The 16,313-nt window shown below is 45.1% G+C and overlaps 3 protein-coding genes across 3 annotated transcripts; 2 read left to right on the forward strand and 1 right to left on the reverse strand.

The window, feature by feature from the left end:
• Positions 1 to 5,591: 5,591 nt before the first annotated feature.
• On the forward strand, positions 5,592 to 7,600 carry LOC101776244. Its single transcript, XM_012847324.1, has 3 exons — positions 5,592 to 5,608; positions 6,672 to 6,980; positions 7,073 to 7,600. Exons 2-3 carry the CDS (start codon positions 6,675 to 6,677, stop codon positions 7,598 to 7,600), a joined length of 834 nt encoding a protein of 277 aa, XP_012702778.1. The 5' UTR covers positions 5,592 to 5,608; positions 6,672 to 6,674.
• An 801-nt stretch (positions 7,601 to 8,401) lies between these two features.
• On the forward strand, positions 8,402 to 11,387 carry LOC101775844. Its single transcript, XM_004952658.3, has 3 exons — positions 8,402 to 9,501; positions 10,488 to 10,827; positions 10,916 to 11,387. Exons 1-3 carry the CDS (start codon positions 8,608 to 8,610, stop codon positions 11,050 to 11,052), a joined length of 1,371 nt encoding a protein of 456 aa, XP_004952715.1. The 5' UTR covers positions 8,402 to 8,607; the 3' UTR covers positions 11,053 to 11,387.
• Positions 11,388 to 12,173: 786 nt separating this feature from the next.
• Positions 12,174 to 16,154, reverse strand: LOC101775432. The gene is made up of 2 exons (XM_004952657.2): positions 16,010 to 16,154; positions 12,174 to 13,974 (listed from the first exon to the last, which is right to left on the reverse strand). Exon 2 carries the CDS (start codon positions 13,944 to 13,946, stop codon positions 12,873 to 12,875), a length of 1,074 nt encoding a protein of 357 aa, XP_004952714.1. The 5' UTR covers positions 13,947 to 13,974; positions 16,010 to 16,154; the 3' UTR covers positions 12,174 to 12,872.
• Positions 16,155 to 16,313: the final 159 nt, after the last annotated feature.

Below are 16,313 nucleotides of genomic sequence, written 5' to 3' on the forward strand. Positions count from 1 at the left end.
AGCACGGCATAGAGTTCTTGCCTCTAGCGACGGCTTGAGGCCCTTCCGGGGCTTGCGCATCGGCGTCGAGCCCTTGCCACTGGCAGCGGCTCACGACCATGGTTGTGGCTTTGTGGCAGCCTGCTACCCACAAACGCGGGCTCTACTGCTGCGGCGGTCAAGCGTGGCCTGGCTGCTAGCAGTCGCGTTGTGGGTCCTTGTGGTGGCAAATGAATCTATGGAAGCATCGATGCGGAGGCAGCTCCTTGTGTTGGTGGCATGTGTTTGTGTGTGCGACTTTGTCTGGTGATAATAGGGACGCCTGCGGTGGTCACCAGCGCCAACGGCAAAGCTGTGACCATATCCTTCTACTGTCTTGTGGGTGAGTCGGTTGATGTTGAGGCGAAAGCCTAGACGATGATGTCTGCGGATGCTGCTAATGTCTTGTGCACCTCTTAGCCTTACCCCACTAGGCCACTAGATGATGCGTGTGTAAACCCAACCTAGTTTGGGTTGGCATTGATGGCGCCTTTGGGCGTCATGATCTTCTTGAAGGCGACGTCAAGCACATCCAGTACGGTAGTTTGACTTCCCCGCTTGGCTTCAACAGCCGCCAGTAGAGTGTTTTCTTTTATTTTCACTATTTCTCAAATTATTGTAGAGACAAAAAAAAAGATCAAGAATTTACAGGTGGTGCTAGGATGTTTACAATGGTGCTAAGGAGTTATTTGGAGTAATGGCATTGTGTAGAGCGTGTTGATGCCCCAATACAACCAATTGATCTTGTTGTTGAGTTGAGTGCTATGGCCATGTTGATGTCCCAATCCAACCGGACGGATATTGTTGTTGTTGAGTTGAGCTCGAGTTGAGGAGCGTAGCTGTGTTGATATCCCAATCCAACCGGCTGGTGGTGATGTATGTTGTTGTGCTTAGTCTAGGCTTATTTTTATTTTTAATATATTCGACAGCTCTTCTGCCTATTTCATTTAAAAAAATCTGCAATGAGCCCCAATTTCCAAATGGATTGCCATCTTAGTTGTGCGGCACCAAATTGCGGTTACATCACTGCCGCATCGAGCAAGCACATTTCCTATCGAGCAAGCATCAAAATGAGCTAGTGACCAAAATTGAGATCCTTCTAGTCTTGCTCGATTTACTTTGTACTCCCTCCGTTCCAAATTATAGGTCGTTTTGGCTTTTCTAGATGCATAGATATTATTATGCATCTAGACATAGGGTATATCTAAGTGCATAACAAAGTCTATGAATCTAAAAAAGCCAAAACGACCTATAATTTGGGATGGAGGGAGTACTAGATTAGGAAAATGAAAAAAAGGGAAGTCTGCACTGTGATTTCGAAGAACTGAAGGAGGAAAGAGAGCAATCACCTTTTGTGATTTCCTGCTGCAATTTGGAAGAAGTGAAGGAGGAAAAGGAGCAGTGGTTGGGGACAAGAAAGAAAATTAGGAGGTGACCGAGCTAAAACTCACCTCATTGAATGCAAGGTGAATTCAACTTAGTCAAGCCACCAAACCAAACACGCTCATACACATGCCAGACTTACTCCAATAATTCACGCAACCAAACACGATCTTATTACATCTCTAATAATTCTCCTTGGAACATGAAAACAGGAAAATTGAGGCTCAAAATAATTTAAAAAAAATTACATCACCCAATTCTATAAAGAATTATTTGGGCCATTAGAGGAGAACGGATTCTCATTGGATGAGAACAAAATAGATGATATCCCACAGGTCGGTTCAGTCGAGAATGAATTCCTTACGGCCCCTTTATAGAAAAGGAGATTTGGGATGCTGTTTTTGATATGGAACATAATAAGACGCTAAGCTAGGATGGGTTCCTAGCTGAATTTTACCAAAGGTTTTGGGACGTCATTAAAAGGGATCTAATGGAGATGTTCCATGACTTACATAAGGGGGGATACCTCTCTTTAGCCTCAATTTCGGAATCATAACACTAATACCAAAAGCCCAAGATGCAAACCGCATACAACAATAAAGACCAATATGCTTGCTTAATGTGAGCTTCAGAGTATTCACTAAAGCTGCTAATATTTGTATTAATTCGGTCTCAGATCGTATTATTAGCCCAACACAAACAGCTTTCATGCGAGGATGAAATATCCTATTAGGGGTCGTCATCTTGCATGAAATCGTTCATGAGTTACACCGTAAGAAACAGAGTGGAGTAATTTTCAAGAATGACTTTGAAAAAGCATATGATAAAGTACGATGGTCATTCTTACTTCAAACGGTTTCGGATGAAAGGTTTCTCACCAAATGGATATCTTGGGTGTATTCTTTCATATCAGGTGGAAGTGTGGTAATTAATGTTAATGAAGAACTCGGACCTTATTTCCAAACCAGGAAGGTCTTCGGCAAGGTGACCCTTTGTCACCAATACTTTTTAACATTGTTGCCGATATGCTAGCAATACTAATTAATAGAGCCAAGGCAAATGGGCAAATAAGTGGGGTGGTACCTCATCTGGTTGATGGCGGCTTATCCATACTACAGTATGCTGATGACACTATCCTCTTCATGGAACATGACCTGGAGAAGTCTCGCAACATGAAGCTATTGCTTTGTGCCTTTGAGCAGCTTTTGGGGTTTGAAAATTAATTTTCATAAAAGTGAAATTTTCTGCTTTAGTGAAGCAAAAATTATGAGACCCATTATTCAGAGTTATTTGAATGTAATCTAGGATCATTTCCAATGAGGTATTTGGGTGTTCCAATTCACTATAGGAAATTATCTAATACCGATTAGAGAAAAGTCGAAGAATGATTTCAAAAGCAGCTCAGTAGTTTGAAGGGCAAAAATCTATCAACAGGGGGATGACTAACTTTGATTAATTTGGTACTTAGTAGTCTACCTATGTACATGATGTCCTTTGAGGTTCCAAAGGGAGACCTTTAAAAAATAGATTACTTTCGATCTTGATTTTTCTAGCAATGTGATGATCATAAATGAAAATACCGTTTAGCCAAATTGAATATCTTGTGTCAACCTAAAGAACAAGGTGGACTAGGGATACATAATCTGGATGTTAAGAATACAACCTTGCTTAGCAAATGGTTATACCGCTTGCTAACAACAGAAGGGGCCTGGCAACAAATCTTGCGAAATAAATATCTAGATTCAAAGCCATTAGTGCAAGTACAATGGAAAACCGGAGACTCCCATTGTTGGGCGAGTCTAATGAAGGTTAAACGGGATTTCTTTCAGTTTGGGACATTTATAATTAAGGATGGATCACAGATAAGGTTTTGGGAAGATAGGTGGTTAGGAAATAGACCATTGCGGGATCAATATCCTAATCTTTATAATATAGCCTGCTGAAAATAGGATACAGTGGTAGAGGTGCTGGCCACTAACCTGCCAAATATCTCATGACGTAGGGACATTATTGGTAACAAGTTGGTGATGTGGAACAATCTCCTTCCACGAATTGCTAATATTGAGCTAAGCATCATGAAGATGAATTTCGCTGGAACCTACATCAAAATGGAGAGTTCTCAGTGAAGTCTCATTATTTGGCTCCGATCTATAACGAGGTCCCCAATATCAACAAACGACTCTGGAAATTAAAGGTCTCATTAAAAATAAAAATATTCTTATGGTACCTACGTAGAGGTGTTATCTTAACAAAGGATAATCTAGCTAAGCACAACTGGTAGGGCAGCAAACAATATTGTTTTTGTCACAAGGATGAGAGTATTCGACATTTGTTTTTTTGAGTGTCGGCTTGCTCGTATGATCTGGGCAGAGTATTCGACATTTGTTTTTTGAGTGTCGGCTTGCTCGTATGATCTGGGCAGTTATATATGTGGCTTTTGGTATTTCACAACCTCGTATTGTAGCAAATATGTTTGGCACGTGGCTTACGGGGATTAGTCATAACCTAAAACCCTTAGTGTTACTTGGAGCAACGGCTACATGTTGGTCTTTGTGGTTGTGCAGAAATGAACAACATTCTTTTTTTTAAGGTTATCTTCTCAATCACACACTGGCTTCGTACATGGGCTATCCTCCACAAGCCTACTACAAAAGGTTTGGTTGTAGCGGCATCTCAATGCTTGGCGCAAATGGCCAAGGACTTTTTTACCGGGTACATGGGTGACGGTCTAATCTTCAGATTGAAAGGTCTGCCTTTGTATTTTCTTTTTAAGGTTGTGTACCATTTTGGGAGAGGCAGGGAATTCTTAAATTCTGTTGTATCACCTTGATATAACGTTACTTGAAATTAATAAATCTTTCCATTTTGAAAAAACATCTCTAAAACTAAGCTTAAGTTTAGACTAGCTAAACTTAGGGTCCCTTTGGATCCCTTGCCCAGCCAGGCTATTGCCCACCTAACCTTGCCTAGCAAGGATACTTGTTTGGTAGTCCTCCCCAAAACTAGCTTTGCCAGGTAAACTCACCTCCATGAGCAAGGAAAAGCTTGCCAGGTTGAGCGAGCCGATTTGGCTCTCCTGTGCCAGCAAGGCGAGCGCACGGGGTGAGCAAAAAAGCATGGGAAAAAGCGAAAAATGGCGCGAGCGCTCAGGTCACCGCCCTTCATAGTCCTCTACCTGCAGGTCTGCTCATTTTCCCTATCTATAGCCTGAGGGGAGGGGGACGACACCGAGAGGGTGGAGGGCCGCAACAGTGCTGAACCCGACGGTCGCTCCAGCTGCCTCGTTCTCCCACGTCCACGCCTCCGCCACCGCCGGCGAGGTACCCAGCAGCATCTCTAGCGAGAGGTGGCCTCTTCACTTGCAGGTCTGCTCGTATTCCCTAGTTCTTTAGTTCTTCACCCTCTCTCCTGATTCCTCACACAGATCTATTGCCTCCCATATTCCCCATTCAAGCTTCTAATCCTTGGTCGTGATCTATTGATTTGAAGATTCATTTTTTTTCATACAACCAATTTACGATTGAAGAAATCACAATACTGTTCATTAAGTAATTTCAGTTTGGGGATTTCTAGATTGTTGCATATTTGTACTATCTTTTCCTCTCATTAGGAAAATATTGCACTTCTCTTGAGCAGTAAATGTTCATTTTATATTTGAGAAATCATTCAAGTACTCTAGTAGTTTTGGCTTGATAGTTCATTATTCCTTTAGATGGACAACCCTTCAGACTTCAAGAGAAAATTGGCTTTTATGGCTGCATCTATGGTGGCATATTGGGCAGTAATCGGTTATATGAATAATAAAACTAGTCCTATAAGGTATTCTATTTTGGAGAGAAATAGGGACAGGATGAAATACCTAGAGAAATTATATTGTGGCCAAGCTTCAGACTGCATTAATCTTATGAGAATGAGTAAACATGTATTCTTCAATCTGTGTGCCAAGTTTCGTTCCATGGATGCACTGAGGGATACTTAGCATTGCTCTGTTGAGGAAGAAGTTGCCATGTTTCTTCAAATAGTAGGCCATACGAAAAATAGTAGTGATATAAAGTTTCATTTTACAAGATCAGCCGAAACTGTTAGTAGATATTTCAATCAAGTGTTGTATGCTCTTGGACAACTTGGACCTGAGATGCTTAGACATACATCGATGGATGTACCCTCAAAAATCAGAAACAACCCAAGATTCTACCCATATTTTGAGGTATGCTTCACTGATTCAAAAATATAACATCGTAACTAATTTTTTAGTAAAAAATTTACAATGTCTAATTGATAATTCTAGGATTGTATTGGTACTATTGATGGAACCCATATACCCTGCCATGTTCCTGCAAGAATGGCAGATCATTTCCGTGGTAGAAAGCCCTTCCTAACCCAAAATGTGCTAGTAGCTGTTGACTTTGATCTAATGTTCACTTATGTGAGTGCCGGTTGGGAAGGATCTGCTCATGATTCTACTATCTTGAGACACTCCCTTGATCATCCAAATGCCTTCGCGTTCCAGAAGATTTTCCTACTCCTTTTGATGCATTTGCATATATATATATATATATATATATATATATATAATACAACAAAGCACGTGGCTTGACAATTTTAAACTTATGTTAGGTAAGTACTATCTTGCGGATGCTGGATATGCAGCAATGCCAGGTTTTTTACCACCATATCATCAAGTTCGTTACCATTTACGCGAGTGGATCAGCAATAGACCCTAAACCCCACAAGAACTTTTCAACTTGCGACACTCTTCTTTGCGCACCACAGTTGAGAGAGCATTTGGTACTTTGAAGAACCGATTCAAGATCCTCATGAATAAACCATACTACCCTTTTCCTACACAAGTTAGAGTTGTCATAGCGTGCTGCATACTTCATAATTGGATTTTGCAAAATGAGGGAGCTGATCAGTTTGTATACTCTGAGGAATTATGGAGACAGCTATATCCTCGTTCCAATCATTTTCGTCAAGACACTAGAGCAGAACAAAGGCAGATGACTTAGCTTAGGGATGTCATTGCAAATAGGATGTTTGAAAATAGGCACTCAATTATTAGAGATGATGCTTGATGTCTGTCTGGTCTAGTTTGTAAGATTATTCATTTATCTTTAATGTATCACCACTTCTAGACTATTATTGTGGTACTATTTTAAGTTGTACCTGTTTTTAGACTAATGTTTGTCTTCTCTGGGCTGTAACATGAATTCATTTGTGCTGCAGTATTGTTCCTAATAATCATGCAAATTCTAAGTTTTCATGTGTAGGGGATGACTGGAAATAGTGTGATATGGCAACCCCAGGAAGTGGAAGATCTCCTTCTGTATTTCAAAGAGAAAATTAAGGAGTGTGGGAATGCCCTAGTTCTAAGGGAGGTACATCATGAGGATTGTGCTCGAAGAATCAATGAAAAATATGGTTCTAACTTCACAGCGAGACAAGTTTACAACAAGTACCACAAACTCAAGGGTGAATGGAAAGTGATCATGGATGCAAAGTCTGTAAGTGGTGCTAGTTTTGATGAAGTGCAGAAAAAGATAATCCATGATGAAATAGAGGTTGTGAAGATGAAATCTGTAAGTCTTCGTGTCTAAATTTTTTTGTTACATACAGGTCTTTTGTTACACATTGGTAACTAATAAAATACTACGTTCTATTTCTAATGCAGAATAATGATAAGAGAGCCAAGTACTATAATGTTCCAATCCAATTCTATGATGAGATGGAGTTTGTCTTCACAGGAAAACATGCTACTGGAGAGTTTAGTGTTCTTCAAACACCTTTTGATTGCCCACCAAGACAAGATGATGATATCACTGGAAATGGAAGACAAGGCCAAGATCAAGTTGATCCGGATAATGATCCTTCAAAGCACTACGATTCTGATACTCTCCCAGATTCTGATAGCCCTCGCTCTATTGGTTCCAAGCGTCGGGCTGAAGATAACAAAGAGAAGAAAGGGAAGCGAGCCAAGCATGATTACGCCATGGTTCAAGATGTCACTGGTGTTATGAACAACATGTCTGAGACCATGCGCTTCACTCATGTTACTGATCCAAATGAGGGCATTTACAAGATCATTGACAACATGGAGGAGTATCCTCTGCCAGTGCGCCTTGATCTGCAGACTTACCTTGCTGAAAATGTTAGGATTGCTAGCATGTTGAAGGGGCGGCCAGAGGAAAGCATCAAATAGTGGGTGGCACGGTGGGTTATGGACCGGTATCCTGTGCCTTAAGCTCTTCTCATATGACTTTGGTTAGTGCTCACGGTAGTGACTTACTGGTTTCTACTTTTGGCATGCAATATGGACCTATGACATGTTGTATATTTTGGCACTTTGAAAATGAAAATGGCATAGTGTGTATATTTTGGCCGTAAGAAGTTATGCGCGGCATGCTGTATATTTTGACCGTATGAAGCTATATGCGGCATCATGTATATTTTGGCTATTATGAAACTATATATGGCACCAGTGTAATTTGTATGACATATGCCTGATTGTGTTGATGGTTCTCTAGTTGTCTTGTTCAATTGAAAATATGCAAGTGCATGTTTCTTTGCCTTGGTATGATGCACGATTTGCAAATTTTTCAAACCATTTGTTGAATTAGATGGATGGAGGTAATCTCAGCTGTAAGGAAAAGTGGTGAGATGATCATTACGAGCTAAAGTACCAAACAATTAGACCATCAACCTTGCCAGCAAAAGCAAGTTTTCAGCAAAGTAACCAAACAGCTAGCCAAATAATCTTGCTAAGCCAAGCAAATGAACCAAACCACCACCTTGCTGGATCGAACCTTGCTAGGCAAGGCTAGTTTGCCCAACAGAGCAAGGCAAGATGGAGCTGAGGATCCAAACGCGCCCTTAGGATTCAGCTTAGGGTACACTCGGTCCTGCAACCAAACACAGCCGGTGTGTCCACAATTATCTGGCCACCTTGTGCGTAACACACTACAGGGCATATATATCCCGGCGCGGCACCCGACGCGGCAACGCCCCAGGTCGCGGCTCGCGAACGCGGCGCGCCATCTACGTCCACCCCCTGCGCCGCGCGCATCTCTCCGTCTCCCGACGTCTCGGCTCGGGCGGCCGCGCACAGACAGAGCCACCTCACCCCACCACTTCGCCCTCCTCCACTCCCCGCTCCCTCCCCGACACCCAAGGCCCGCCACGAAAGCGAGCGAGCGCGCGCGCGCGGTGATGGCGGACTTGTCGTCGGCGTCGCCGCTGCTGCGGCCGCAGCAGCCTCCGGGCGGGAAGCCCTCCCCCGCGGCGGCGCGGTTCGCGCGTTGCTCCTCGCACGCGCGCGACGAGCTCCGCAGCTTCCGCGCCTGCCTCGCCTGGCTCTGCATCGACCACTCCTCCTCCCCGCGCCTGGCCGCCGCGGGCTCCTGGGCGGTCTTCCTCCTCCTCGCCGTCGCCGCGCCCGCCGCCGCGCTCCTCCTCTCCGGCCCCGACGGCGGCCGGCCCTACGACGGGCAGGTCCAGGTCTCCCTCACCCTGGCCGCGACGCTCGCCTACGTCTCCCTCCGCGCGCTCCTCCGCCGCTCGGGGGGCCTGCGCCGCCTCCTCTACCTCGACAGCCTCCGCCGCGACTCCGAGGACGTGCAGGTGGGGTACGCCGCGCAGCTCGCGCGCTCCTTCCGCGTCCTCGCCTGCTTCGTGCTCCCCTGCGCGCTCGCCGAGGCCGCCTACAAGGCCTACTGGTACTACTGCGCCGCCGCCCCCACCACCGCTGCCGGGCCGCCGCTCCGGTCCCCGTGGTGGGCCGCCGCGGCGTGCGCGCTCGAGGTCGCCTCCTGGGTGTACCGCGTCGCGCTCTTCTTCATGGTCTGCGTGCTCTTCCGCGTCATCTGCTACCTGCAGATCCTGCGGATGGTGGGCTTCGCGCGCGAGTTCGGCAGGTTCGCCGACGTCGGCACCGTGCTGCAGCACCACCGCCGGATCAGGGAGCAGCTCAGGAAGATCAGCCACCGCTACCGCAAGTTCATCGTCTGCAGCCTCGTGCTCGTCTCCGCCACCCAGTTCGCCGCGCTGCTCGCCGCCACCAGGCCGCACTCCGTCGTCAACCTCGCCACCGCCGGCGAGCTCGCGGTGAGTATCCTCTGCTTCTTCAGTTTTAACTGAAGGCTCTGCATTTCTTTTCCTAAAGGAATCATGGATTGATTATGACAACAAATTAAGTTTGTGCGTTAAGGATTCAGAGTAGATACAGAAAAAGAACGCAATTAAGTCAACTTTTTACCAATCGCAAAAGAGACTGCATCTAACATATCCAGCCCTTGGATGGAACCAAATCAAGGGACATGAACATGTGGGCAGTAATGCTCGATGTGTCATGAATTATTGAATACTAGTTTAAAATGTATTGATAATAATGATTGAATACTTTATATGCCATTTTTTTCTGAATAATAGTGGAACAGACCAGTAGTAGTGCGTAGAACAGAGAGGCAGAGTACAGAAATATACATAGTAAACTGGAATTAGAATCTTTAGCTGGAAACCAAAAATGCATGTTGGTCGTAGATGTCCAGCTTCGAGATTCAAGATCTAGTCTGTCAGTACTAGTAGTAGTATCTCAGTGGGTTTGGTGTACAGCGAGAAATGCCAAATCAGGTTGAGCGAGGACAGCTGTAAATGGAAAGTTCCAGAAAAAAGCTTGCATGGCCCGAAAGGAACTCAAATGTTCAGACACCATAGAAGGAGTTGCATGCCCCGAAAGGAACACACATGTTCAGACACCATAGAAGAGGTAGCAAGTCCAATCAACCCACACCACTCATCGTCAGCCTCAGCGCCGTTTCCCCCAATTCCACATAGTCCACGGCAACAGCTAGGTTAGTAGCTGGCTGTGTGTCTCACCTCTGGAGGTTGTGCAGGTAGATCTGCTCAGCAAAATGTCCATAGATGGCCAACGAATTACTCCTACATAAATTTTCAGTACTGACATGCGACTTCTTTTCTAGGGAAATTCTATGTTCTTTTCAGCTCCGAATCGAATCTGTAAGATGGTAAACAGAGAATGGTTAATCGTTTGTTTGGCTAATCAAGTGAGTTTCGGTGGCTTTGCTTTGCAGCTGTCCTCGATCAGCCTGGTGGCGGGGCTGCTGGTGTGCCTGCACAGCGCGGCGAAGATCACGCACAAGACGCAGGCGATGACGAGCGTGGCGGCGGCGTGGCACGCGGACGCCACGGTGCAAGCCTTCGACAACGACCTGGAGAACCCGGACCGGGACCCGGACCTACCCCCCACCGCCGGCTACCTGGCGCCCGCCAACGCCTACCGCGTCGCCGCCGGCGAGGAGTCCGGCAGCGACGACGACGACGACTGCGGCAGCGAGACCTCCTCCCTCGACGACCCCAAGTACGTCCCCTTCCAGGCCAACAACATCTGCTTCCAGAAGAGGCAGGCGCTCGGTAAGCAATCCCATCCTTCCTTTCCTTTTCTTGTATTGCTGATGATGACCCTGAATTCCTGACGGCTGATTGCATCTTCTTCCTGCAGTGACGTACCTGGAGAACAACCGGGCGGGGATCACGGTGTACGGCTTCGTGGTGGACCGGGCGTGGCTGCACGCGCTCTTCATGATCGAGTTCTCGCTCGTCATGTGGCTGCTCGGCAAGACGGTTGGCATCTCCTGATGCAGAGCTTCCACCTCCCTCTCCTTTTCCCTCCCGTGCCCCCCCATCCCTGATGCAGAGCTTCACTTCGCATACCAGACCAGTTTGTACAAATTATCGAGTGCAGATAGTGCAGTGCTTTTGTTTCGATCCATCCGTAGTATTGTAGATGATTCTTCTTACTTTTGGCCGTTTCTTTCTAGAGGGCAGAAATTCTGATGGTTGTGCAGTGTAGATTCATTTGATTTGACGATGATGATAGTCAGGATGTTAGCTGCCCAGGTTGATTTGTTGATTACCATATACTCAACAGTTCATAAGCCGTATTTTAGTATCAAGAAAGTCTTTCAACAACAGTGCTATCCCCACATACAAAGTCGACGTTAAATTGAAAGGCGCCTTGATATGAGACATCGTTGTAAGTTTTATAAATGCTTACGATTTGATTACTCGTTGGTCCTGATCAAAACTTACAAAGTTTGTCTTTTTTAAACTAAAGAACCCATCTCACCTTGTCAAAGCTACTCCGTCCGTTCCAAATTACTATTCGTTTTGTCCATTTTAACAAGCTACTCCCTCCGTTCCAAATTACTAATTACTACTATTCGTTTTGACAGCCTCCTCCCTCCGTTCCCAATTACTAATTACTATTTATTTGTTTTGACTTTTAAGCTACTCCCTCCGTTCCAAATTACTAATTACTATTACTATTTGTTTTTGTTTTGACTCGTTTTAACGAGCTACTCCCTCCGTTTCAAATTACTAATTACTGTTCGTTTTGACTTTTCATTTTTCGTTTTGACTTTTTTAAGGTTCATAAATATTATTAGGATATTTTTAAGTGTATAGCAAAATCTATGAATCAAAAAAGTTAAAATGACCTATAATTAAATTAAAATGACCTATAATTTAGAACAAAGGATAATTAAGTTAAAATGACCTATAATTTGAAACTATAATTTGGAACTTTAGAACTATAATTTGGAACAAAGGAAGAGAGTACATCGTTATATCAAGCCAAGTCGTTTTTCATCTAAGGATTTCACAGTCCCAGTCTGATACGGTTAGCGTTCACCAATTAAACATCAAGCCAATTTGCATGGGACGACCCGGACGAGCGACTGACTCTACCAGACTACAGATTCGACGGGAACACCATGTCAATACTGTTTCATTTGTTATAAAGCAAATAAACAACTACAAACAAGTCCCGTAAGCCACAGCTGTATTGAGACTTTCGACTACCAGCTTACCACCAGGCAAACCACCCTAGCAGTAGCAGCATGATACAGGAGAACCATAAGAAGATGCTCTCATGGCAAATAAGTTCGGACCACACGTTTCGACTCGACCAAGCCATCCAACGGCCACAACATATCGACACAAAACTACATCAAACAGTTCAACACCGTAAAACACAAGCACTATGCAGTAATCTGTATGCTGGATTTGTTCATGACACTGACATCTAACTCTCAAACAGCAATTGCTGCCGAAACAATCACCCGTTTGCAGTTTGCTTTGACCAACAGAAAGGGAAAGAAAGCTCAGGGCAAGGGCATTCACAAAATCCATGCAAGGCAGCACCGGAAATGCGGAGCTGCTTCAGCCCAAAACTGTATGCAGATCACGGAGCCCATCATACAGGCATCGCCATCTGCCGAACAGAGATCTCCATCCCAACCTATATCCACTATTGCCGTCTCAGCAATGGGACAAAAAATGGAAAGGAAGAACATGCTGGGCATCTGACCACCAGGCAGCAGCTTGCCACGGTGTGTTATTTTTGCACCCCTTGCAGATGGATAGCATGAACAAACCCCCCAAAGTGATTTCATCTCTCAGCTGCCACGTGCTGGCCTTGTATGAGCCACCATCCGCCGTGAAGTTCTGCCTACAGCCCGAACAGTACCAGTCCGCCCCCTTTGAGTGCTAACTGAGTCATGCTGAATGTCAGAAGCATCAACAGAGCTAGTTGAACGCCTAGGCCTCTCCCTATGTCTTCTATAAGCCCTGCTGAATGAATCTCTAGTAGAGATTCTCCTGCCACGAGCAAACAAGGACGCCAAGAAGTCAAAGCCCTCATCCAAACCACCATCTGATGAGTCATACAAGTCAATCCTCTCATTCAGAGTGCGATCTAAGGATGTGAAGAAGTTGAGCCTTTCCTCCAAGTCAAAGTTATCTCCATCAGAGGGAAAATGGCTGCTGCCACCACCATTCAACTCAAGGACATAATCCCCCATGATCACAGCTCCTGGGTTCATGGCCCTAATAGTGCTGATTGCATCCTGCCGCTCTGTCTCACATTCAAACTTTTTCCACTCATCTGCAACAGCAGGATCAACTTCACGAGGTTTTGCTGAAGGGTGCTTGGACTTCACATGCTTGCAAAGTTCCTTATACGAGCCAACAAAGGAGCAGCCATCATGCATGCAGGTTCTACGCTTCCGGTTGAGGTACTGACGAGCAGGTTCAACCACTGTCCATCCTTTAACCTCGCCACGGCAGAGAGGGCAAGCAAGTTCCATTGCACATTGCTGCTTGCTTGCAGGTTGTGTGTTCGAGGACAAGGGAAGGCCAGGTGCAGACTCTGCTGAAACATCAAGGGCCATTTTTTCCTTTGCATAAGCTTCTTTAAAGTGTTCAAGGCAGTTAGAATGACGGTAGTTGGTACCACACATGTATGGTCGGCAGCCCTTGTGGTGAGAGGTACACAGGAGGAGGACGGCATCATGTGGATGCTCCAAGCAAACTGGGCAAGTGGCACCTTTCCATTCATTCTTCTCAGAGGTCACTGACATATCATTTTCTTTGCCTGTTCCTTTTGTCTTCCAGGAGCACAAGGGCACATCAGAAGAAGCTGACCTACGTTGACGAGCTTGCAGGTTGCGGCCTCTTGGTGATCTCGCCATCGCTCAGAGTTCTGGCTGTGCAAGGCAGCTGCAAGAATGACAAGAGAAATAATGCATACATTAGCTACGAATTTTGATACATGCTTGTGCATATATAACAGCCAGCACTTCAGAGTTCAGAAAGAAAGCAAACATTCTGTTGGAGAGCTTACACATCTTGCTAGTAAGACTTGCTAGTAACACAAGTTAGTAACTTTAGATATTAGGTTGATAGGATCCTATTTATAGGAAAGTTTAGAGATAGATAAGCATGAACTGAAGTGAAGTCTCTCAAAATCTCCTTCCCTTAAAATAGGACCAACTTGACCGACATGGTAGGACAACAAGAATCCAACATAGAGGGAAGCTGACCCGCTACCTCACACAACTGCAAATCTAAAACCACTGCCTATCTTCAAGTACATATATCATTTGAAAAAAAATGTAAAAACTGTTAAAGTCAGTTGTAATAGCAATTACCAGGAAATAAAACTATATTTCAAGTAACAAAAAAATATTAGCAAAATAAATCCCATATATTTCAAATACCTTTAATTGACACGATATTTCAAATACTTAAGATTTGCAAACAGTTGTGATTGAATCCCAAGTGAGCAATGAAAGAAGGGAAAAGCACACATGGAATAAACTATTACAGCATGCATCTGAGAATACAAAAATAGTAATGTGTTTGCGGTTTTGTCGATATATGCATGAAAGACCATACGAATGACAAATAAATTGAATGAGAAAAAACATACACTTTTAACCTACTAGGACATACATCAAGCAGCTATTAAGACGAACTCCATCTGTTCTTTTTTTTTTTGTCGTTATAGCTTTGCGCATGGGTGTTAAGGGAAGCTATAGCATGTCACTATTCCCCGACTAGCACATTTACTTAGCATGTCTCTTTAATCAGCCATGATAACCAACGAACAAAGGAAGTGCATATTGGATAACGTAGCAAACACTTAATAGGGTAGGGGCATGTAGTTACATCTCTTCCTGAAATCTATAACGGCAAACAAAAGAGAACACCTTGGACAAGCGAAAACAACAAACAAAAAAGAACAAAAGTAGTAACGTACTATCATCTCTCACTAGCGCATGCACATGCAACAGTGCACCACCAGCAAGTTAATAAAGGTAGGGTTCTGAATTAAAAAAATATGAAGGGAATAAAATGCATTTCAATATGGACCCGAGCTGCATGTAACGGGGGGTGAGTTACTTCCATTTCTTAGAATACTTGGACAATAAAAAGAAAATAAAAAGTACGTATAACACGGTATAAAATGCTATGCTCTACTCTTGAGTCACGCCAAACATGTCAAGCATAACACCCAACACTGATGGCAATGTTCAGTTGTTCATGTTTACTGCTACTGATCAACAGCAACAGAATATCACAAGTCATAAAACTTCCAAGGGTAAAAAAATTAGGTCCCTTTTCGGCCCACACCACCTTTTCTTCATGGAGATATACCAGTAAGCATCAAAGAGTGATAAAAATTCCATTTTTATAGACTCGCTAGCAATTGTTTCTCACACCTGCTGTAAAATATGGTTTGCTGTCAGGCTAGTAGATTTCACTAAGCAAACCCTGAAGACCCAAATAACAAATCCTAAATAAAATTGCTACACACAGTACACGGAGTGCAAAACAACAAGGCCAAACATTTTGCTTCCCTTCCCCGGCTAAACCGCATCAATATCATCTCCCCTTAGGTTAAACAGGAGCGGATAATCGACCGCGGCTCAGGAAGCGCACGGATATTACGCGGCATCTAAAAAAGGTATCCGCTTGCCCAGAAATGGGGGCCGCACGAGGGGAGATCCGCCCGAACTGCGGGAACGGAGAACGACGCGGAACCCTGGCGGCGCAAGCAAGCCAAAAAGGTGGGAGAAGACGGGCTCAGCGACGGGAGGTGGCGCCCGCACACGCGAACCCTAGACGTGGAGGGTCGAGGAAGCACAACGAAGTGGGTGCGCGGAGTAGAGACGCGGGCGGAACCGAAACCGGACCGAGCGGGCGAGACGAGAGGGAAGGGGGAGCGGGAGTGGAGGTGGTAGGGACTGACCTCGCGGCGGCGGCGGGAGGAGGAGATCGGGATCGAGTCGAGGCGGAGGCGGTCAGGCGTGGGGATCTCGAAATGAGAGCCCAAGTGAGCGGTGGGGAAGAAGAAGAGACGCAAGACGAGAGCGTGCGGATTCTTCACGAGGGAGGTCTTTGTCTGGTCTGCTATGGAAGTTTGTTTGGGCCGGGCTGGATTGCGTTGGGCTCGGTCGGGACTTGGGCTTCCGGTTCACTCAGAAGCGTGCGCCCACGGTCCGTTCCGCCGCAAACGCGCAGCGCCGGTCGGGGTCGAGGGTTCTAGGTCCGTA

This window comes from Setaria italica, chromosome I (genome assembly GCF_000263155.2).
Source record: "Setaria italica strain Yugu1 chromosome I, Setaria_italica_v2.0, whole genome shotgun sequence".
NCBI classification, from domain to species: domain Eukaryota; kingdom Viridiplantae; phylum Streptophyta; class Magnoliopsida; order Poales; family Poaceae; genus Setaria; species Setaria italica.